This window comes from Delphinapterus leucas, chromosome 7 (genome assembly GCF_059928025.1).
Source record: "Delphinapterus leucas isolate spDelLeu-1000000601 "Yukka" chromosome 7, BTC_Dleu_Yukka2, whole genome shotgun sequence".
NCBI classification, from domain to species: Eukaryota; Metazoa; Chordata; class Mammalia; order Artiodactyla; family Monodontidae; genus Delphinapterus; species Delphinapterus leucas.
The window spans coordinates 89,040,606-89,065,762 of NC_143135.1; the positions used below are offsets into that span (position 1 = coordinate 89,040,606).

Consider the following 25,157-nt stretch of genomic DNA (forward strand, 5'->3'; position numbering starts at 1 on the left):
GTAAACTTACCACTCCTAGACTGTTTAACCTGTGCCCTCTCATGATTTAGCTACACCTGTAAAAAGTATATTCAAAATGCAAACTCGCTATGCACTGAAAGATGCAAAACAGGTTTAAGCAAGGCTACCTAAGTAACTGAACAGCAAACTGAAGATCATCTCATACAAAGACTAAAGTAATTTAGATCCAGTTATTCAAATGCAGTGGAAGTACTGTAGTAAGATATCTTAGCCAATTCAAAATCGTTAACATTTTTATAATAATTTACAGTTACAGTATAAGCCCTTTCACTAATCACAATTATTCTTACGTTGCTTCTTCCAGTTGTTACTCATAAGTAGTTTTACATTATGGTAACAATATAATTGCTCTACTCCTATTTTTATTTTATTTTATTAATGTTTTGGCCACACCGTGGGGCATGCAGGATCTTAGTTCCCTAACCAGGGATTGAACCTGCGCCGCCTGCAGTGGAAGTGCAGAGTCTTAGCCACTGGACTGCCAGGGAAGTCTCTCTACTCTTAGTATTTCAAATGTGCCTTTCCATTTAATCTGGGAATTTTGTTTCTCACTTGTACTCCCTGCATATTATTCTGCCAGACAGCCGTGCCTGCTTAATCTTTTCCTCATTTTTGGATAGTTAACGTTTTTCCAATTATTTTTCTGTCATGAAGATATTAAAACTTTTTTTTTTTAACCTTATTTTGGATGCCTTAAGGATACTAGAATAGGATTTGGGGGAAATGTGCAAACATTTTTTCCCTGGTTCTTTTTCCCTACTATCCTACCATCTCTAAAAACAACCTCTCGACGAATGCATCTCCTTCTCTTCAATCTCATTAATACTGAGATGTTAGACTTTTTAAAGTTTCCAATTTAAGTAGGTATGATATAGTGCCTTCTGGCTGCCTTATTTTTCCAAATGTTTAATTACCAGCAAAGGTGAACACGTTTTCAAATGTTGGTTTTTCTTACTTCTTGTGTTCTTGATGTACACTGGGGATTTAGGGATATAAATATAACACGTGCTTCCTTCTAGTTTAATGTCACTCTCAGCTGAGAAATGAGACATTTTCTAATTATAGGATAACCCTACACAGAAGGGTACCTAACAAATGTAGGTAGACGGGATTACATGGCAAACTCGAAACAGAAATCTGTTTTGTAAACTTGTAGCTTCATACATAGAATATGCTTAATCCTGCTACAGTACTCTAGAATGTGGGAATATATCTTCCATTCGGCTGCCCTTCACATCATTTGGCTGGAAAACCTGTTCACCCCGGTTTCCTGTTGGGCTACAAACCTGAAATTAAATCTTTGTAACCCGGTACAGCCTGCGCGGAGCGACGCCCCAAACCTGGTGGCGGTTGGGTCCGTTGAGGCTGCGGGCGCATCCGACGAGCACAGTGATGCCCCGTTCTCTGCCGGAGCGCCTAGACCCGCCCCTCGGCCGCAGGCTCTCCGCGCCCGGCTGGTCCTCGAGACCCTTCCCATTCTTTCCTCAAAACGGGGCCACGCCCCTCAGCCCACCTCAGACCACTCTGCCTCTAACAGCCCCGCTCTCGCCACCTTTTTAGGCCCCTCCCTTTCGGCCGTGCCCTACACAGCGCTTAGGTGAAGTCCTCCTCTGAGATGCGGCCACCACTGCGAGCCCACCACCTGCCACTCCTCTCCACGTCTAATTCTTCCAGACTCGGCCTGCGGAAGCTCCGCTGGAACGCCCCTGCCACTCGTGGCTCCACAGTACCCGCCCTGGGCCACCCTTTTCCCCGACACCCGGGAGAAAGACCGTACGTTCTACACGGTTCTGGTCCACGGAGGGTGTAAGGCGAATCTTTGGAGCCCGTTTTACGACAACTTGCGGCCGCGCGGTGCGGCTGACGGCAACGCCGCGCTGCTCTTGGAGAGGTCACTTCGGAGACGGCGCTGGCTTTGGGGTGTGGGGGTCAGCGGCAGTATGTGGCGCGTCTGTGCGCGACAGGCCCAGAATGCAGCACCAAGGGCAGGATTTGGGGCTCGGTGGACGGCCTTGCGGGAGGAGCCGGGAGCTCGGTGCGTGACCCCGCAGGCTGGCTCGGCTCCGGCTCGTTGCTGCAGCAGGACCACAGGGTATGGCAGGCTCCGGGCACTCTGCGGCTGGAGCCCCAGCTCCTGGGCCACACCGCGGAATCGCGTCCTGCTGCAGCTTTGGGGATCTCCTAGGTGCCGCTGGTATAGCCTCCCCCCGCATCAGAAGGTGAGCCCCATACCTGTCCTTCGCGGGACCCCGTTGTCTTTCATGGGATCCTTCCTCAGAGGCCTCAGTCAGTGATCTTCCATCCCCCTCCAAGTATACTGCGTGTCAGTGTCCCTTCTCCATTACCCAGCTTTGCTGTAGCTCTTGAGCTTCCTTCTCCTGACCTATTCCATTGAAGAGCGCCAAGCCTGGGGTGGTATGTGGAACGTCTGCTGAGTACATGCTGTGAGACCCACGCAGGCCTGTGGAGCAGGAAGCCTGTCCTTCTGGTGGAGAGCTTCTGGTGGCAGAAACCCCCTTTATATCCCCAGTGCCCACTGTGTCTTGGGACTCAAACTCTTTGCGTTAAATTGTAGTGACTTGAGTGAAGCGTTAAACCAGAATGAGAGTTAGGTAGCTCTTTGTAAATTTCGTATTTCTCCTTTGTCTTCTCCAGGTTCCATTGCCCTCTCTTTCCCCCACAATGCAGGCAGGCACCATAGCCCGCTGGGAGAAAAAGGAAGGGGAAAAAATCAATGAGGGTGAATTAATTGCAGAGGTAAGTTGTTTTAAAATATGGAAATGAGTTAGAAGGGACCGGCTTAGCTAAACTGAGCATTAACTTCCTGAGTGAGTAGTTATCCCTTTTGCTTAAGAAACTTAGATGTTTTTTACAACTTGATATTAGAGAAAGTTGGTTAGCTAAATAAGTTAGCAGCAGCTAGCCAAACTGATTTTTAGCTAAGCTATTTTTAATAGTAATTCTTTCAAACCTGTGATAGAGGCTTTATTTTCTCATGACTGTTGAACTGTATGATTTTTTTAAATTGAAGTATAGTTGATTTACAATGTTGTGTTAACTTCTGCTGTACAGCAAAATGATTCAGTTATACATATATATACATTTTTAAAAAATATTCTTTTCCATTATGGTTTGTCACGGGAAACTGAATAAAGTTCCCTTATTGGACCTTGTTGTTATCCATTCTATGTAATAGTTTGCATCTGCTAACCCCGAACTCCCACTCCATTCCCCTCCTACCCCACAACCACAAGTCTGTTCTCTGTGTCTGGGAGTCCGTTTCCATTCTGTAGATAAGTTCATTTGTGTCATATTTTAGATTGCACGTATAAGTGATAGCATGTGGTATTTTTCTTTTTCTTTCTGACTTACTGCACTTTGAACTGTATGATTTTAGACACAAGCTAATAAACTTCATACTGGCAGTAGAAGTCTAAGCTCCTGCTTTTGTGTTAAAAGGTTGAAACTGATAAAGCTACTGTTGGATTTGAGAGCCTGGAGGAGTGTTACATGGCAAAGATACTTGTTGCTGAAGGTACCAGAGATGTTCCAATTGGAGCAATCATCTGTATCACAGTTGAAAAGTGAGTAGTACCATGGCAATCTGTGGAACTTAGATGCTCAAGTGGAGTATTTTAACCCAGAATTGAGAAGTTAGTTAAAGGCTTCTAAGACTACTGAATGCACTTTGTAACCCCCTTATACTTATGCATTCTTTCTCTTCCTTAGACCTGAAGATATTGAGGCCTTTAAAAATTATACACTGGACTCTTCGGCAGCACCTACCCCACAAGCAGCCCCAGCACCACCCCCTGCTGCCGCTGCTCCGTCACCTGCACCTCCCGCTCAGGCTCCTGGTAGCTCATATCCTCCTCACATGCAGGTGAGGCTCAGCCTCTGGGTGTTTGCTCTAGAAAATTTATTATTCATTTATTATTTTTCATAGGTGGCTCTCACATCCTGGGAACTGGCATTAACTATGGCTAGTTTTTGTCATTTGAAAGTAAATAGAGGTTTAAACATGCAAATTGACAACTTTTATTCCTGGTGGTTATTTCCAGGTGTGTGAACCTGGCTAGTTCTTTTAACCTCTCACAGCCTCAGTGTAGCAGATAGGATAATGTTTGGTACTTCTCATTCAAGAACATTTTGTTAGATTTTGAGGATGATTTGTACTTATACTACTCCCTGTATAAATAAGAGTTTTTAGTAGGCCCCAAGTACTGTCTGTTGAATGAAAGTTCCCAATTGGTGTTTTTCCTTGACATGTGGTATTCTATTTTCTAAGAGTAAGTGAAGTAGTCCAGTAGTATTAATAAAAGACTGAACTAAAATAAAGAATAAGTGTCAAATAGACATATATAATAACATTGCAACAAAGCTGAAGGTGGTAAATATAGTCACTGTTGATTCTATTAACTAAATCAGTTTATAAGAAGCTAATTAGTTTATTAGATATTAAGATTATCCCATCTATATTTGTGTTTCAGATACTGGAAATGGATAAAAGCCAGCTGCACTTTTTCTAAAGGATTAAGACTAGAACTTTCCTTCACTTAGTTTATTTGTAGAAATTTTTGTATAGGAATAATTTTCTCCTTTGGACATCATGTTCTATTCCATGGTCTTTTTTTTTCCTATAAATTTATTTATTTATTTATTTATGGCTGCATTGGGTCTTTGTTGCTGTGCACGGGCTTTCTCTAGTTGCGGTGAGGGGAGGCTACTCTTCGTTGAGGCGTGCAGGTTTCTCATTGTGGTGGCTTCTCTTGTTGCGGGCGCTGGAGTGCGTGGGCTTCAGTAGTTGTGGCACATGGACTCAGTAGTTGTGGCTCGCGGGGGTCTAGAGCACAGACTCAGTAGTTGTGGCGCATGGGCTTAGTTGCTTCGCGGCATGTGGGATCTTCCCAGACCAGGGCTCGAACCCGTGTCTCCTGCATTGGCAGGCGGATTCTTAACCACTGCGCCACCAGGGAAGTCCTCCATGGTCTTTTATTAACATTCACTCATTATAAAGTTTTGCCTGGTGGTCAGTTCACGCATTTATCTCATCCTGTTCCACATATTCTGTCTCACTACACAAGACAGTACATTTCTCTATAATTTATGTCTTTGGCTTTTTGTGAAAGTTTTAGGGTTCTGTCTTAATTATCCTTTAAGATACAGTATAGAGATTATTGGATCCACTAATTTTTAAGAAGTAGATGAAGATGAGGGACTTCCCTAGTGGTCCAGTGGTTAAGACTCCATGCTCCCAATGCAGGGGGCCCGGGTTCGATCTCTGGTCAGGGAACTAAAAAAGATTCTGCAGGTCGTAATGAAGATCCTGCACGCAGCTATGAAGGTCCCGAGTGCCGCAACTAAGACCCGGTGTAGGTAGGTAGGTAGGTAGATAGATAAGATAGATAATTCTGACCTAGAAAAACATTTTAAAAATTTTCTAATTAGAGTTCTAAGTTTTGTTTTACTCCCCCCCCTCACCTTCCTGAGACATCATCAATTGAAATGATTTTTCTCTCAGCATAATCCTGTTGTTAATTAGAGGGCTTCCCTGGTGGTGCAGTGGTTGAGAGTCCGCCTGCTGATGCAGGGGACGCAGGTTCGTGCCCCGGTCTGGGAAGATTCCCACATGCTGCGGAGCGGCTGGGCCTGTGAGCCATGGCCGCTGAGCCTGCGCATCTGGAGCCTGTGCTCCGCAACGGGAGAGGCCACAGTGGTGAGAGGCCTGCGTGCCACAAAAAAACAAAACAAAACAAAACAAACCTAAAAGATAGCCAACAAAACCCATAATGAGTAAGCATCCAAATTCAGTGGACATACAAGCCATATAAATAAGAAAGCAATTTTAAATTTAGATCAGCCAATCTGATGTTTAGATTTTACTGGGGTGGAAGTGACTATTGTAAGAGCAGTTTGTTCATTTGTTCATTCATTCATTCATTTTTTTTTTTGCCGCACCGTGTGGCATGTGGGATCTTAGTTCCCCGACCAGGGGATCGAACCCGTGCCCCCTGCATCGGGAGTGCAGAATCTTAACCACTGGACCGCCAGGGAAGTCCCAAACAGTTCTTAATAAGAGTTTTTTTTTATCTTGAAAAAGTATCTGGCAAGTTTGGGAGAAATTCAGTTTCCCCTGAGTGAAAAGATAGATGCCAATACAGCACACAGTAAAATTTTAGTGGAAAGTCTGGACTAAGGTCATTCTGTGAAAATGAAAAACTGTAGCTTAATCTAAGTGTTAAGAAAGACGAAAAGATGTTCTGTGCTTAGATATTTATTGAGGAATTAATTTTTAGTAAGAACTCTTTCCCATCTGCCCATTGTTTTTACGTTTGGAGGGTGGAAAAGTATTTCGAAGGTGGGTCAGAGTATCGCTGGTACTATAAAAGCTTGAGATTTGAAAGTTTCACATGTAGGGATACTTGAGGCAGTGGGCTTTTACTGCTGTGGGGGCATGGGAATTTGGATGGTCACAGTCACTATCATTCCATAAAACTGTTTGCTGGCCTGAGTTCCACTGTGTCCACAGCTTCCTAGTATTACACAGTAATAAAATGTGTTTGTTTCTACAGGTGCTTCTTCCTGCCCTCTCTCCCACCATGACCATGGGCACAGTTCAGAGATGGGAAAAAAAAGTGGGTGAGAAGCTAAGTGAAGGAGATTTATTGGCAGAGATAGAGACTGACAAGGCCACTATAGGTGAGATTTCTTCAGCTCTTAATGGTTGAGGCACTGAGTTTTCCAATGAGGGAAGAGGATTGCCGTCCTATCCTATAATGAGTGAGTGATAACATGAAAAATTTTAATTCTTGGGATTCATTTCCTGGAACAGAATATTTCATAACAAAAGTGTGCATAGTTGGATTTGTCAGTGCCATACTGTATGTAGTCTCATTGGATCAAGGATATGTCAGCTTAGGGATTATTTTTAGGCCAGAGTTTGCTTATTTATTAGCCTTATCATTGTCTAAACTGGGCAAGGGGGAAAAAAGAAGAAACAGGAGAAAATAACATCAAAGGCAGGAAAATACCAAAGAATTTCAGATGACTTTGAGGGAAGACTTGAAAGCAGGGCTTAGATTGTTTTCATAGTTTGAGAATGAGTGATGGAATGTATGTGTTACCTGTTCAGATATCATATCACATTTCCTTTTATTCCCTCTCTGATTTATTTTTATGCTTAGAACAAAACCCATATAGATAATCATATTTGTCATACCATGTATAGATATTTGTATTCTCTCTTTTTTTTTTTTTTGCGGTACGCGGGCCTCTCACTGTTGTGGCCTCCCCAGTTGCGGAGCACAGGCTCCAGACGCGCAGGCTCAGCGGCCATGGCTCACGGGCCCAGCCGCTCCATGGCATGTGGGATCTTCCCAGACCGGGGCATGAACCCACGTCCCCTGCATCGGCAGGCAGACTCTCAACCACTGCGCCACCAGGGAAGCCCTAGATATTTGTAGATAAATGTATTTCCTGTCCAGTTCTCAGAGATGCAGTAGGAGATTCTGGGCATCCTCTGCAGTGGTTGTTTTCAGATTTTGTTATTCAAACCCTTGATGGCACGTTGAGGCAAAGGAGAACTTAAGGAGCAGCACTCTACTGTTCCGTGCCCGCTCCCCCACTTCCACCAGGACACCTCCTTTTTATCTTTCTGCATATTGCGCTTCCTCCCATAAGATTTTATTAGAAGAAAGGATTCTGTTTGTTAAAAAGAGAGAAACAAACAAAAAAACCCTGGCAAAAATAGATCTGCTTTGCATTTTAACTTGAATACCAATGTTGCTGTAGAGACTAGTATTCTAAAGACTCTGGTCACTAGAGAAGTATTACCTTGGTCAAACTCTTTAAACTCTATTGTGGCCTTGGAGTCTTTTCTTTTTATACATGTCTTGTATTGTGTATTAATTCTCAACTGGGGTATGGAAGGATTCATCAAAGATGTGTTTGTCAGGGAGAGGCACAACGCCACAGAAAGCCAAGATCTGGAAGGCAAAAGTTGTCCTCTCCAATGGGTTCTTTTAGTTTTACTTTCGGAACTCTTCATATTTGAGTTCCTTGTAAGAAAAGCACTAGCTGGGAATTCCCTGGCGGTCCAGTGGTTAGGACTCCATGCTTTCACTCCCGAGGGCCTGAGTTCAATCCCTGGTGGGGGAACTAAGATCCCGCAAGCCGTGTGGCCAGAAAAAGAAAAGAAAAGCAGTAGCTGAATAAAGTCAACACCACAGAAGCTCTAGTTATGCTGTATTTCTTCATAATGAAATAGTTGGTGTAATACCAAGTATGGCCTCTCAAAAAGTTCCAAAGATGCTTTTAGGGGTGTAATCCCATGTCACTATCAACTATAGTAGGTCTTTTAATTTAACCATGTGGTTCTGATCTTTAGCAGTACAACTGATGCCATCTTGGAGTCTTGTGGGTCTGCAAGGGGCTGCCCCTGGGGATGTTTTAAAGAAAACGTTCAGAACTAACCACTGTGTAATCTCTTATAGTTTTATTTAACAGATATTTATTTAGTATTTACTTTGTGCCAGGTACTGTTTCTAAGTACTTGGAAAATGTTCACTTAATTTTTGTAATATCCCCGTGAGGTAAGTACTATTGTCATTCCCATTTTGTAGGTAAAGAAGCTGAGACACAGAGAAGCTAAATAGCTTGCAAAAGGTTATATAGCTACTTTGAAGAAGAACCTTTTACTTAAAACTGTGCTTTGAGTTTGGTAGGATAGTGGAGTCCTTTAAGTTCCATAATGGTTTTTTCTTTCTATTTAAGGTTTTGAAGCACAGGAAGAAGGTTACCTAGCAAAAATCCTGATTCCTGAAGGTACAAGAGATGTCCCTCTAGGAACCCCACTCTGTATCATTGTAGAAAAAGAGGCAGATATACCAGCATTTGCTGACTATCGGCCAACTGAAGTAACTGATTTAAAACCACCAGCACCACCACCTACCCCATCCCCGGTAGGTATGCTTCTAGAATTGAGGGAACACTTAAACCTTATTCATCTCTAAATTAAGGGATTAAAGTAGATGATATTCTAGGTTCCTTCCAGCTCTAAGATTCTATGAATAAGGAAGGAGATAGTTAACATTTGTGGAGACCTACACAGTGTGTGGCACTGCACCATTCACATAATGGTCAATAGTTTGATTTGTATAGCTTTTGTTTTTTCCTGGTGTCTTGAGTCCTGCCGAGAACAAAGCTGAGGTGACATGTTCTTTTTCTGCTTCAGGTGTAGATAGATACATATATATATATATATATATATATATATATATATATATATATGGAAGGTAATGCTTTGTCTCCGATTTTCTGTAGAATTTGTAGTTTTTGTCATTGTCAATCCTCTTGGTATTAACATATAGTAGGTCAAGCTTATATTTGTAATACATTGGAACCTTCACGTAAATGGCTTATTTTGCATAGAATTTAGTCTGTCTCTATGCACTGTATACTATATACCTATAACATGAGCTTGTATGAATTCCAGGCATCAGTAACACTATAATGAAGCTTCTGCAGGTGTAGAATCATGTGAGTTTAGATGAGGTACACAGTTCTGTCAGAGAAAACTTGATTTCTGACTGCCGTACATATATGGGGAGCTGGCAAGTAGTTGTAGTGGTTTATTTTTTAATGTGTTTCAACATGGAACCTTCCAGAATAATTTATTATTTTGGAATTAGGTTAAGTAAAAACAAAAGCCATGTAGGTGATATAAGAGAATGAGAATAAAGAAGGGACAAGTGATTAAAGTGAAGAAAGGCTATAAGGATGTTATATACTGGTTACCAAAATTAAATTCCATGCCTCTCTTTGTTAATCATGGAGTTAGAGAATTTGACTTTGTTCTGTCTTTGACATAAAATAATGTTATTCTATTCATATTGCTGTATTATGTTGGGTAAGCAGGAAAAATGTACATTTGATATTTGGAAAAAAGATGAAAGTTATTTAATTAAAATAGGTTTTACTAAATAAACTATAAACTCTTAAATCTTTCAGACCAATCTTTGCAGTGGTGAATTAACAATCTGTAACTTTTTTCAAAAGGCAGCCCCTGTTCCTCCAACTCCCCAACCTGTAGCCCCTACACCTTCAGCCACCCGCCCAGCTACTCCTGCTGGACTAAAGGGAAGGTTGTTTGTTAGCCCTCTTGCAAAGAAGCTGGCAACAGAGAAAGGGATTGACCTTACACAAGTAAAAGGTAAGTCTGTTTCTATGGAGTGGGGTTTTACTAAAATTTAGTAGAGTTTCTTCCTTAGGACCAGAGGGTACAACTATATATAGTCATCTTATCTGCGATAGTCGGGGGAAGGATGAGGGAGGGAAATATCTCCTTTGGTGCCACCAAAGAGTAGGAAAATTTACTGTGCTTTGTTTAGTCTGTCTAAGAGCTACCTATATAATTTAGATAGCTTTTTTTCCTTCCCTGTTAACGGGAACTGCTTAATTGTTGGTGAAAGTATGATGTGTTTGTTCAGCAGAGTTGGGTTATGGTACTTGATTATATAATAAGAAATCTGTATTAGTGCTAGGCTGATTGAATGTAGTAATACACAGAACAAAACATGAAGTTGGGGTGATTTGAAGTGACTTAAAATAATAAAGTTCATACAAAACTGAACTAACGCCCCTTGAGGGCAAAGGAAAATGTCTTACCTATCTTTTCCTCCCCAGAGAGATAGTGTAGCTTAGTGATAAGAGCATGGGGTCTTGAATCAGACCATCTAGGGTTTAATCCTGGCTTTATCATTTTCTGTGTAATATGTCTTTTGATGAATTACTTTAATCCATCTGTTTTTCCATCTGTAAAACTAGATAATAGTTTACATTAAAACAGGTGAAGTGCTTAGAACAGTATCTAGAATGTAATAAGTACTCAAAACATATTAGTTTTGTTCACATTTTTACTGTTATTGGCTGGCATTTAAATGTTTTAAGCTAAAATTTAATGTAAGGTAATTAATATACTTTGGCAAAGGGGGGAAATTACCATTCCTGGAACATGGTTTCATGGCTAATACTATGTGCTAGTCTTTTAATTACCAGATTTAATTTGCATAACATTTATTGAAGTAAGAATTATCATTTCCCATTTTTTTATTGTCCAGCTATGAGCACTCATCAGTGGTTATCATCTGTCTGCAATCTATTGTTTTTATGGTTAGAAAGCAAGCCAATCCCCAAAGGCACAAGAATAGAATATTATCGCTGTTTTACTTCAGAGGATTCTTGTAATATTGGAAGACCCTTTTTTCACCTTAATATTATTTCACTAGTGTATTGCCATTCTTTATGTACCTGTGATTAGAATCAGGGACAGCAATTTAAATTGGAATACATTTTAAGGGGAGGAGGGACTAGGTTAATAATTATATCTGAAGAATTTAGACAAGTAAACAAGGACCATTTATTAGATATTTAGCAATACTGACTGCCTTAGGAGAGATTTAAGTGGAAAAATCTCAATATTCTTACCATGCAGTTAGAGTTAAGTGATTCATTTATTTAGACAAATATTCATTGAGTATTGTCTATGTATCCAACACTTGTTCATAAGACAGACAAGATTCCAGTTTCAGATGATCATATTACCAACAATAAAGAATTAAATGGACAGGGAGTTATAGCATAGTAGTTAAGAGTATTGGCTTTGGAGCTGGAGTGCTTGGATTTAAAACCCAGTTCTGTCGAACACTAGGTGTGTTACCTTTTGTGTCTCAGTTTCTTCATTTGTATATAAAAATAATAACTTATAGCTTGTTGGGATTAAATAAGTTAATAAACAGTGCCCATACATAGAAAGCATTAGCTATGATGATAGCATTAGCTATGATGATAATAACTTATTAAGTAAGATGATTTGAATGCTAAGAAAGAAATAAACCAAGTGATATACTAGTGAGTAACAGGGTGAATATATGTGTAGTCATGACTGCTTTTGGACGGGGTGGTTGGAGAAGGTCTTTTTGATGAGGTGACATTTGATCTGACCTGAAAGATGAGTCAGGTATGAGCCAACCATGTGAAGAACTGGAGGAAAACCATTTTGGGCAAAGACCAGCTTGAAGTGGAAAGAGCTTGGCATGTTTGAGGAACAGAAAGGAGGCCAGTGTTAATGGAGCACAGTGAGCAAAGGATCTAGTGGTAGGAGATGAGGTCAGAAAGAAACTCAGGGGTGAGAACATAAAGGATTTTACAGGTTATGATAGTATTTGAATTTTATTTAAAATACAGTAGGAAGCCATTGAGAGATTAATATGAGGAAGTGGCATAAAATGATTTATATTTTTAAAAGATCATTTTGGCTGCTCTGTGCAAATGGATTAAATGAAAGCCAAGGCACCTGTTAAGATGCTGTTGCTGGAGCTGATGATGGTGGCTTACACAAGGGTGGTGAGAGTAGAAATGAAAAGAAATGGACAGCTTCAACATACACTTCTGCCATAGAATCAACAGAACTTAGTCAGGGATTGGATATGGGGACTCGACAACAGCAACTTCAAAAGAAATGCGCAGTGGACGCTGGTCTGGACAGCTTGAAAAATGAAAAGTGGATGAAGAAGTGGAGATAACATTGTGGACAACTTATTCAAGAACATTTGCTGTGAAGGAAGGCATAGAAATAGAAATGTAGCTTTTGGGAGCATATGGGCTCAAGAGAGAGCTTTTGGAAATGAGTGATAGTAGAACAGGTCTAGTGTAGAGTTTCTCAGCTGTGGCACTGTTGACATTTTTGACCAGGTAATTCTTTGTTGGCGGGGTGGCAGCTGGTGTCCTGTGCATTGTAGCATGTTTAGCAACGTCCTTGGCTTTTACCTGCTACATGGTAGTAGCATACCCCACTTGGGACAACCAAAAATATTTTTAAACATTGCCAGATGCCCCCTTGGGGGCAAAATTGCCCTGGTTGAGAACCAGTGGTCTAGTAGAAAGGGATAAATTGGTGATGTAGAAGAGGAGAAAGAGCAGAATAATTTGGCAAGGTACAAAGGTTTTGAGAATGTAAGAGGGTATGGGATTGGTTTGGGGTAGAAATTAGGACAGTTTGTCTACTTTTATAGGAGAGAAGAGAATATGGGGTAGGTTTATAGGTTTGGTGGTAGCGGATGAGGAGAGTACCTCTCTGGTTCCTGCTATTTGATCAGTAACATGTAAAGGGAGGGGGTAGTTCCCTGGTGGTCTGGCGGTTAGGATTCGGTGCTTTCACTGCTGTGGCCTGGGTTCAGTCCGGGTTAGGGAACTGAGATCCCACACGCAGCCAAAAAAAAAAAAAAAAAAGTATAAGGTGAGGGGATCTGCTGGAGAGTTAGTGTGGGAAGGTCTGAGATTAGAGAGATTGTGAAATAGTGTTCTCAGAGACAGGGAAAGTGAATTCAAGGGAAACAATTTAATTTCTGGGTAGTTTTGTGTGTCTATTTTAGTTTTGTGCCTCTGAATTTATAGTACAGTCATTCAGCTAGTGTGTACTTTTTCCCCCAGCAATATTAAGCTACTCTGGTGCTGGCACTGAGAAGGCATACGTTTTAGAGTTTGACCAGGAGTGATTATAGCAGTGATCCATAGAGTGCTGTAGGCTGGGTCAGGAGGAAGTGAAGACAGGAGGCTTGACAGCATGATGAGAGCAGAGGAATTAGTGGACTGGAAGAAATTTTGCATGAGGGGGAGTGAGTGGCCTGAAATAAGTGAGCTGAGAGGATCAGTGGTTGGTGTTTTATGACACCACCTCTGACACTAAATGTAATTTTCTTTCCACACCAGCAATCAGTTCTCTACACCACGTGGGTATCCAACAATTCAATCCTATTCTGACACTCTCCAGAGTTAGCATCAGACTCCACAGGTTTTTGTTTTTGTTTTAAATTATTTATTTTTGGCTGCGTTGGGTCTTCGTTGCTGCGCACGGGCTTTCTCTAGTTGTGGCGAGCGGGCTTCTCATTGCGGCGGCTTCTCTTGTTGCAGAGCACAGGCTCTAGGCACGTGGGCTTCAGTAGTTGTGGCTCGCGGGCTGTAGAGCGCAGGCTCCGTAGTTGTGGCGCACGGGCTTAGTTGCTCCGTGGCATGTGGGATCTTCCTGGACCAGGGCTCGAACCCGTGTCCCCTGCATTGGCAGGTGGATTCTTAACCACTGCGCCACCAGGGAAGTTCCGAGACGCCACAGGTTTAAAGGCTCAGTCCCGCAAGTCTGCCCCCACTTGAGATGCCAGGCCTGAGGATCACCCATACTTCTGACACACTGGCTATAAACCAGGAATTCCCAAGACCCCCTCCTCGGGTTTGATAATTCACTAGAATGACTCACAGAACTCAGGAAAACACATTATTTACTATTGCCTGTTTATTATAAAGGATACAACTCAGAACAGTCAAATAGAAGAGACGCATGCGACAAAGTATGGGGAGTGGGGGTTGGTGCTGAGCTTCCGTGCCTCTCTGGGAGCACCCCCCCGCCCCCAGCACATTAATGTGCTCACCAACCCGGAAGCTCTCCAAATCTTGTTGTTCAAGAGTTTTATTTTTATAGGGGTCAATTATTATTTTTATAGGCATCATTGATTGTATCATTGGCCATTGGTTATTGAACTCAATCTCCAGTCCCACCCTTACCCCTTTCCCCCAGGGACAGATTGCTTACCAAATTTGACCAAAATGTCATCATTTGGGGAGAAACTGTTCTGAAAGCCTAAACCCTGATGTTCAGAGTTTGATTTGTCTCAGAGCTACCCATATTATGGTTTATATTTCTTTGATGCAGAGCATTTTCACATCACTGTCCCATTTTATCCTCACAGCATTCCCATGAGTAGGGGCTGGTATGATAATCTGTCCTACAGATGAGACTAAAGACCAGATAAGATTAAGTGACCACAGTCATCTGTCTAGTTTATGTTTGACAACAACCCTACGTTTTTTACTCCTAGTCTAGTGTTCTTCCCTTTATACCATATTGCTTTATGATGGTCTGTTGTACCTTCTTAGGGAGAGAGACAAAAGAATTTCAAAGATTTCAGCTAACTCCTAATAGGAAATTCTTATAGGTGGATGAAGCTTAGTATAAGGCAGGTGGTACTGTAGTTTCCTCATCTTGAGGGGCTACAGTGTCCAGATCAGCCTTGATTGTAAGGGGAGGTTATGGTTTCTGTCTTTTATAAGGAAGGGAATCTAATAGGCGTACTGCTGCCTCTGTTCTAGAGCTCCTGGTGAGGATAAACACAATCCTAGCCAACTCAGTTTTCATAATGAAGGAAAGGAGTTGGGACGAACTGCACACAACGAGAATCCTTTTAAAAGTCTGCCTTGGGGGAAGATGAATCAATTTGACCAAATATTTTCTAGAAGTGGGCCAGTGTAAAAGGTATTTTAATAACTAAATTCTGAATCTCCTTAGAATTAAGGTTCAGGATTATCTACTTAGGTGTAATGTTAAACCTAAGAGGTTGTGGATGGGAGGAGGAAAGAAATTGAATGAAAGTAAAATTAAGCCTGTTGAGGGAACTTTGAAGATCTTTCTTCATGTGTAACATGGCACCTTTTTCCTTCATAATCTCTAACACAAGCCAATATAGCGCCTTGGCTACTGTGAGAAAGCTGTGAATAATGGAGACCACATATAGAATGAATGGTTCTAAAGATGAGATCATTGCATTTGAGAGTTATTCATGCTATTTCAGGGTAAAAACAATTGACTTGCCTGATTTGTCCAAAATAATTGTTATATCTGTCGACTCTGTAGCAAGGGAATTGTTTATGAGCAAATGAATGTAGAACCCAAATGAGATCTATTCCAGGGTTTCAGAAAGGGTGTTTTGGAGCTAACGGAGAGGAGGGCAACAGTAGTTGTGGCGTATTTTTAGGGAAAAGTTTAAGGGGCATGATTAAGGCAGTGGCCCCTTTAGAGGGTCTTTGTTAGAGAACCTTTAGGAACTTGCACTTCAGGATCACAGTGCTGATCTCCTTGAGGAATTAGCGGTACGCTCTCATGTGTGTGGTATTCCTGTGTCTCTTCCAGGGACGGGACCAGATGGCAGAATCATCAAGAAGGACGTCGACTCCTTTGTGCCTACTAAAGCTGCTCCTGTGAGTTATATTTCGCTTCCTAAATTTTGGTTGCAGTTTGTCCCTGCAGAGTGCTTTGTCCAGCCTGTTAAACCCTTGCACACATTATTTATGAATGAAATAGCTTAATCAGAACTGTGTTTTCTTTTGTCTAATTTCACTGGCTAGTAATAAGTACATATGAATGTGCTGTTATTCATACACAAAAGCAAAGATGATATACACATTGAAATCCACTCCAAGTTGTTTCTGTTCTTTTTTGAGTAGTGATACTAAATTTTTCCTAACTTATCATCTTATTCAGGCCCTATTTTTTAAAGCATGCTTGCAAGTTGGTTGGCTAGTGTTTGAGTTTTATGTAGTTAATTAGTTCACAGGGGCATTAAATCCACATAGCCAACTCTGTTTGATCAGTAAAGGCGCTAAAATAATCAACTATAAGTAAGGAAAATGATTTAGTTATTTAGATGTTTGCTTTAAAATAAAAGATTCGTCTTTTTTTTTTTAAATAAATTTATTTATTTTTGGTTGCGTTGGGTTTTTGTTGCTGCGTGTGGCGTTTCTCTAGTTTTTGTGAGCAGGGGCTACTCTTCGTTGCGGTGCACGGGCTTCTCTTGCTGTGGAGCATGGGCTCTAGGCGTGCGGGCTTCAGTAGTTGTGGCTCGTGGGCTCAGTATTTGTGGCTCACGGGCTCTAGAGCGCAGGCTGAGTAGTTGTGGCGCACGGGCTTAGTTGCTCCACGGCATGTGGGATCTTCCTAGACCAGGGCTCGAACCCGTGTCCCCTGCATTGACAGGAGGATTCTTAACCACTGTGCCACCAGGGAAGCCCCTGTCATTGTTTTTTCTTAACAGTATTCAGGAAAATACATTACTTTCTTTGTATTTATCTCTTAATCTTTTCAATTTAGGAATGCTTTGATTGCTTTTATTGAAGAAAGTTTTGTGAAAACAAAATTATTTTGATATAAACTAGTCATAGAAACATTTAAAACATGATTACCCAATTCTAAGTATGAAAATTAGAAACAAAACTCTTAAACAAGCACAGTCCAAATCGGAGTCCCTTTTGCTCCCTTGGGATAGAAATAGCTGTTTTCCTACAAACCATTTAATTTTCACTTTGCCATCTGTAAAAGAGTCACTAACAGTTGTTCACAGTTGCTTATGCTAAGACTAAGAACTTTTTTACCTCCTTCTAGACTCCAGCAGCTGCTGTGTCTCCCCCGAGTCCAGGAGTGGCGCCGGTTCCTACAGGTGTCTTCACAGATATCCCAATCAGCAACATTCGCCGAGTAAGAGTATTACCATAACTTTTCGACCCAAAGCTGTTGGGGACATCTTTACTCTGATTGTTCAGTTGCATCCACAGTTTGAAACACTAAGAAGAGACTTTTTTAAAATTGGGAACCTTAGATGATTCATTTAATAGGTGTTTGGTTTGGCCAATAGAATTCTTGGGATACACAAACACTGTGTTCTGATTAAATACTATTGGAAGGGGCTAAGTTATGTTGCAGTCCTCCATCTTCCAGTTCTAATAATGCTTGAGGTAAGCATTACCAGGGAGCAAGGTAAAGGGGCAAACAGAGAGCCCTGAATGAGATGAGGTCTCATTTCAACTCAAGATAATTGATTTTTGAATCTCTTTGATTTTAGGTTATTGCACAGCGGTTAATGCAATCTAAGCAAACCATACCTCATTATTACCTTTCTGTTGATGTAAATATGGGAGAAGTTTTGTTGGTACGGAAAGAACTTAATAAGGTAAAAGGTCTGGAAATTCTACCTTCATAAATTCTAAAAATCTTGTTTTCCCTCACTGAATATTTACATTTTTGCTCATATATTGTATTTTGTTACAAATGCCAATTGATAATGGAAAAATGGATGTCATCTTAATTTTAACTGACAGAGAGTATCCTGGAGAATTTTCATTTTCTAACCCTTGATTAAAGTTTATGATTAAAGTCGACTTTGCTATGGATCCATTTTAGCCTAACATAGTCCCTATGATCCTATGAGACTACTTGAGTCTCTTCTGGTAGGAACTAGTATGTTTACTTTGTGTTTATAGTTAGTACCAAGCACCTACTTAGTGTTTAGTTACTTAGTAACTTATGGGATGCAGCTAAAGCAGTGCTTAGCAGGAAACGTACAGGTGTAATGGTCTACATTAAAATAGATGAAGAAAACCAACTTTTGGTTTCTTTTCATCCTTTCCACCTCAGGACATCGGTATATCCACCCCCTCCCACCTTCTCAAGATTATATAGTTTCAGTCTTTGAGAAGAGAATTTAAGAAACTACTATGGTTTCTTGTCTTTGCAGATGTTAGAAGGGAGAAGCAAAATTTCTGTCAATGACTTCATTATAAAAGCTTCAGCTTTGGCATGTTTAAAAGTTCCTGAAGCAAATTCTTCTTGGCTGGACACAGTTATAAGACAGTAAGTATAACACTTCTGGGGAAGGTATACACATATATATATATATATATATATATATATACACACATACATATACATATATATCCGTCAGCAGTGTTTTGTGTGCTGTCTCACGTATAACTAGGAGTATAGGGAGTAAGGAGAAGCAGAAGATGGAGGGGAGATGGCTTCCACAGGCAAGACAATTTGAAAACAACATAAAGCTATTTCTGAGATAATGCCAAATTTAGTTAGTAAAGACTACAGATTCTTTGAGTTCAGAAAAGGGAGATAAGTGTAAAATATGTATAATTAAGTTGATAATGACTCTCACAAAGCAGGATTGAAATGGTTTTGTTCACCAATGAGTTCTGCTAAACTTTAATGGAGGCAAAATTGAAAACAAAACCAAAAACACAGTATTTGTTAATATTATGGTAGCATGTGACTGGCATGGTGCTCTTGGTGTCTTTCACATGTTGTCTCATTTAATCCTTATGACCACGTTATGAGTTAGGTGGTTTTACACATTTTCTAGATGAAGAAACTGAGGCTCAGTAAGTTGAGTTACTCCCTGAGTTAATATGTTAGTAGGTAGCAGAACTGTGATTGGAACCAGGATTCTGACTCAGCCAAGGTTTTTCTACTATGTAGATGCTTTTATATTATTAATTTAAATTTTTTTACAATAATAGTGTGTACATTAGAATATTAATTCATGGCTTATGGTGACCTGCTCAACCTTTAATCTGAGGTCCACTCCCAAGAGGCAAACACAGCCTTTAAATTGTTATTTCTTTTGGTATTTACTTTCCTATTTCTAAACATTTTTCTGTTGCCTTTCATAAATTTTTCATTTCATTTACTTTATCAACTGACTTCCTATTAAAGAAGGTTAAGATTTAGCTTTGTTCTACCCTCTCTACAAACACACACACACACACACAACCCATCATCCTACCAAATTGATTGTAGCACAAATTTTGGACAAATCAGTATTCAGTGTTAATATCTTTATGACTATGAAAAATTGTTTATGACTAAGGAAGTATAGTATACCATGAATACCGACCTGATTTTAATGATTGCCTAAGAGGGGCTAATTTTTAAATTACTCATCATGAAATCTTTCTGAAACTCCCCAAGAGAATTCTAAACGTGTTTCACAGGACTGAAAAATGGTTTACTGATTCTAATTTTTTCCTTGGTCACCCCACTCTTAGAGAACATCTGAGGGTCTTACTATATTTTTAGAGACTATATTAGCTTTCTAGGGCTGCCATGACAAATTACCACAAAATTTGTGGCTTAACAAAAATTTATTCTCTCTTAGTTCTGAAGGTCAGAAGTGTGCAATCAAGGTGTCGGCAGGACTGTGCTCCCTCCACAGGCTCTCGGGTGGACTCTTGCTTGCTTTCTCCGTTCTGGCGGCTCCAGGCATACCTTGGCTTGTGGCTGCACAGCTCCAACTCACATGGCCTTCATGTGTCCATGTCTTCTCTTCTGTCTCTTACAAGGACACTTGGCATTGGATTTAGGGCCCACCCAGATAATCTAGGGTGGTCTCATCTCAAGAACTTAATTACATCTGCAAAGACCTTTTTACTAAATAAGGTCACATTAATAGATTCTGGGATTAAGACATAGACATATCTTTTAGAGCATGGTTATGAACATTTGAGGACAGTTCTTTGTGTTGACATATGTTTTCACTTCTCTTGGGTAGACTCCTTGGAGTGGAATTACTGGGTCATAGGGTAAATTTATGTTTAATCTTTTAGGAATATGTGAAGGAAACACTACGTAGATGAAAGGATGGACATTGCAGGGCAAGTTCTATAAATTATTTATTAATCCTTACCAAATGCCCTTCAATTTGTTCGTACAGCTATTCAACAAATATTTATTGAACATATACTGTTTGCTGGATTTAGTGGTGAACAAGATAGGAAACACCATCCCTACTCTCTTAGGAGGAAGATTATTGAACAAATAATATTGTAATGACAAGGTAATTTAATTAAGAAAGAAGTGTTTGCTGTTTGATACCTTGGCCAGAGCCCAGCTACGGTAGTTGCTAAATGTCACACACTGTATTATTAGAGCAGGTCCCTATGTTTGCAAGTGACAAAAGCCTGCTGCCTCTGGCGAGCTTGGGCACACTGGGGGGTATGGTCCCCATAATCTCCAAAGAGCTGGAGTTCTTCCTTCATGTGAAGTTTTTAACTTTTTCTTTTTTTTTTAATTGAAGTATAGTTGATTTACAATATTATATTAGTTTTAGGTGTATGGCATAGTGATTCAGTATTTTTGCAGATTATACTCCATTATAAGTTATTACAAGATAATGGCTATAATTCCCTGTGCTATACAATATATCTTTGTTGATTATCTATTTTATACATGGTAGTTTGTATCTGTTAATGCCATACCCCTAATTTGTCACTTCCCCCTTCGCTCTATCCTTTGGTAACCACTAGTTTGTTTTCTGTATCTGTGAGTTTGTTTCTGTTTTGCATGTGCATCCATTTGTATTATTTTTTACATTCCGCATATAAGATACACAGTATTTGTCTTTTTTTGATTTATTTCACTAAGTATTCTCTAAGTCTGTCCACATGGCTGCAGATAGCAGAATTTCTTTCTTTTTTATGGCTGAGTAATATTCGTGTGTGTGTGTGTGTGTGTGTGTGTGTGTGTGTGTGTGTGTGTGTGTACTTGGGTTGCTTCCATGCAGTGGAAGCTTGGAGTCTTAACCACTGGACTGCTAGGGAAGTCCCTTCTTCCATGTCTTTAATTAGTATGTTCATTTTTTCCAGATATATTCCCAGGATTGGAATTGCTGGATCATATAGTAGTTCTATTTTTAGTTTTCTAAGGAACTTCCATACTCTTTTTCCACAGTGGTTGCACCAATTTGTTGATACATTCTCACCAACAGTATACAAGGGTTCCCTTTTCTCCATATCCTCACCAGCATTTGTTAACTTTTTCTTTATTGCAGATCACTTTAGCAGAGGCCCTTACATAGACGACCCCTAAGGAGACTCTGATACAATTCAGGAGTTTGGGAACTTGGTTGCGGGGGGGAAGTCATTCTTTTCTACTAACCTTTAACTGAAATTTAGCATTTCCTCCCATTATTAATATAAAGAACAAATCAAAGAGGTATTAATAGTACTTGTGCTGATGACCAAATAAAAATCAAGTTACTTTCGTATCACATTGTAGTTATTGCGGATATCTTAAAATATATTTTTTTCTTATCACTACTTCAAAAGTATAGCCATAATTAGACCTGCTGCAAGATTATTGAGTTAATACAGAAGTGCATATATCAAATTTTGTTTTTTGAATAGCTTGATAACTGAATTTCAATATAGTTTGTTTTGGGGGAATTTTTTCTGGTAATTTGAGTATTTTGTTTTCTGTGTTTAAAAAATATATTCTGAGAAGGGACCCAAATGCAAATGTGCCCCATGGCGTAGAAAGGATTAAGAATCCTACTTTTATGTTTTGAGACAACACCACCACCCTACCACATGAGTACTTCTGTTTCTCCCACCATGGAGTCCTTTCCCTTCACTCTTCCGTTCATCTGCTCAAGTTCTGCTTGCAGACTCAGCTCCAGCCAGTCCATTTCGTTTCAAAATCTAAGGAGTTCTTTTTAATTCTCACGGATGCTGAACCTTTTTTTCCCCACCTGTACCCATGGTGTTAGTCAAGGCAGATGAGGGGTAGTTAGTGAGTACGTGTGAAACCAACCTACTGACATATCTCTCATTCATTTTTTAAAAGTGCAGGTCTAAGGGAGGCCACAGCAAAATTTAAAAACCAGGAAAGAGCTCTCCCTGGCTGAAAAGTAGCACAAACTGAAGTAAATACCACTATTCTTGGGTAACCTAAAACAAACTCTTAATTAAACATTGTTGATGATTATTGAGGTTTACTTTTCTTTTTCTTTTTAAATAGAAATCACGTTGTTGATATCAGTGTTGCAGTCAGTACCCCTGCAGGACTCATCACACCTATTGTATTTAATGCACACATAAAAGGACTGGAAACCATTGCTAATGATGTTGTTTCTTTAGCAACCAAAGCACGAGAGGGTAAACTACAACCACATGAGTTCCAGGTAAGGTATTAATTATTTATCTTCTGAATGCTATTATGTTATTTTAAAATTTGGCATTATGTTTCTATTGCATTTTCTGCCTTTTGATTCTGCCTTGTGTTCTCACTGACACAAGGTCTTGAAAATAAAGAAAAATTGAGTAACCTATCAAAAGCTGAAAATAACACATTTTCAAGTAGTGTGCAAAAGCCACGCAACTGACTTTCGTTCATATTGCTATAGTTGTATGTTTTCAGTAAAGTGTATTCCATTCATTCCTTTTTTCCTTTCGGCTTTATTTATGTATAATTAGCAAATAGAAATTGTAATATTTAAGGTGTACAACTTGATGTTTTGATATATGTATACACTGTGAAGTGATCATGACAAGCTAATTATCCATCCCCTCATATATTTACCATTTTCCTTTTCTTTTTTATGGTAGTTGAATCCTTTTTTAAAATTCATTTTATTGAAGTATAGTCGATTTACAGTGTTGTGTGAATTTCTACTGTACAGCAGAGTGATTCAGTTATACATGTATATACATTCTTTTTCATATCCTTTTCCATTATGGTTTATCACAGGATATTGAATATAGTTCCCTGTGCTATACAGTAGGACCTTGTTGTTTATCCATTCTATATATAATAGTTTGCATCTACTAATCCCAAACTCCCAATCCATCCCTCCCCCACCCTCTCTCCCCACTTGACAACCACAAGTATGTTCTCCCTGTCTGTGAGTCTTGCTTATGTTTCGTAGAGAAGTTCATTTGTGTCATATTTTAGATTCCGCATATAAGTGATATCATATGGTATTTGTCTTTCTCTAACTTACTTCACTTGGTATGATAATCTCTAGGTCCAATCCATGTTGTTGAGAGTCCTTAAAGTAAAATATTATCTTAAGGTCTTTTCACAAAACATTTGTCATTTTTTTCTAATTTATGTTGACAAGCAGTTACCATGATCTGTTTTTAATCTTTTTTTCTTTAGGGTGGCACTTTTACGATCTCAAATTTAGGAATGTTTGGAATTAAGAACTTTTCTGCTATTATTAACCCACCTCAAGCATGTATTTTGGCAATTGGTGCTTCAGAGGATAGACTGGTTCCAGCAGATAATGAAAAAGGGTAAGTGCCAAAATGGAGAGGGAGTTGTAAACTCACTTTCATTACAATATACCTGTTTTTGAGTCTCAGTTTTTATAATTATTGCCATGGCATATTGGAGCTTCAGTCAACAACTCTTCTTATTTTACTGTTTGAGATGGGAAGTCTTGTTTACTCTAGGTCAGGGGTCAGCATACTTTTTTCTTAAAGAGCCAGTTAGTAAATTATTTTATGCTTTCTGGGTCATACGGTGGCTATTGCAAATACTCTGCCATTGTGGTGTAAAAGCAGGTATAGGCAATACATAAATGTATTCCAGTAAACCTGTGGGATTTGGTCTGAGGGCTGTTGTTTGCGGACCTGTATCCTCTAGATGGCTGTCTGGTCTGTTTCTTCAAACTATTAATTTGAGCTAGAGGTGTACAGCCCGTGAAGAATAGGTGGAAAATAATGTTACCTGGTTGGGATTATAAGTTAGGTGTTGTCATTTGGGCTGGTTACTAGCTAAAATCTAGTGATTGCTTTCAGAATTCCTAATAATGTTTTTATCTTTTTCTAGATTTGATGTGGCTAGCATGATGTCTGTTACACTCAGTTGTGATCATCGGGTTGTGGATGGAGCAGTTGGAGCCCAGTGGCTTGCTGAGTTTAGAAAGTTCCTTGAAAAACCTATCACCATGTTGTTATAATTAACCCAAGAATTTCTAGACTTTCCCAGGTCACACTGCTTCATTCTTACCAAGATATAAATATGTTATTAAACGGTGGTTCTCTTTTTATTTTAAGGTTGACCAGTTACTTTTGAGTCTGTCCAGATAAGTTATTTGTAATGGGCATTACTGAATTTTTTAAAATGCCAATTACATCCAAATATTGTGCACATTTAATCAATACCAAATTTTAAGCTGTATACTCCTAGTCAAGGGGCATGTGGCTTAGCCCTTGGGTCATAAGGACTTCCACTGGGAAATGTAGAGGTAGAATTGTGGTTCCCTATTGAGACAGGCACATAAAAGTAACCTTGATGAGATCTTGAGGTTTTGAAATTTAATTACCTCAAATGTTTTGTTTAGATTTGAGAAAAAGAGAAGAAGTCGGGAAAATTAGTTTTCTTGGAGAAAGGGTTTGAATTGAAGCTTGATTTTGGAACATAAACCTAATTTAAAATTTTCTGTTACATAATCTCGGTTTATCATGGATGGGAAGCATATAGAACTAAAAGGAAAATAAGTGAAATTTTAAAAGTCAACATTTTCTTAGAACTGTTCCACCAGCTGTTCTTTGTTTATTTTTCTATGAATTCAGAAATGGTTGTTTTCCCCTCTTGAGATGAAGATATAAATATGAGCCAGCTACTTGGTATAAGTGAGAATTTGTGTGGGTATCTATTTAAACAATTGAAATGTGTCATTCTGAGAGCA

The 25,157-nt window shown here is 39.6% G+C and overlaps 1 protein-coding gene across 1 annotated transcript; it reads left to right on the forward strand.

Annotated features, from left to right (window-relative positions):
* The first annotated feature begins 1,889 nt into the window (after positions 1–1,889).
* Positions 1,890–24,503, forward strand: DLAT (dihydrolipoamide S-acetyltransferase). Its single transcript, XM_022558993.3, has 14 exons — positions 1,890–2,240; positions 2,677–2,778; positions 3,481–3,605; positions 3,751–3,904; positions 6,594–6,720; positions 8,794–8,981; positions 10,078–10,231; positions 16,037–16,104; positions 17,285–17,377; positions 17,742–17,849; positions 18,414–18,529; positions 22,481–22,643; positions 23,621–23,757; positions 24,296–24,503. The coding sequence occupies exons 1-14, from the start codon at positions 1,962–1,964 to the stop codon at positions 24,423–24,425; spliced, it is 1,944 nt and encodes a 647-aa protein (XP_022414701.2). The 5' UTR covers positions 1,890–1,961; the 3' UTR covers positions 24,426–24,503.
* The last annotated feature ends 654 nt before the right edge of the window (positions 24,504–25,157 follow it).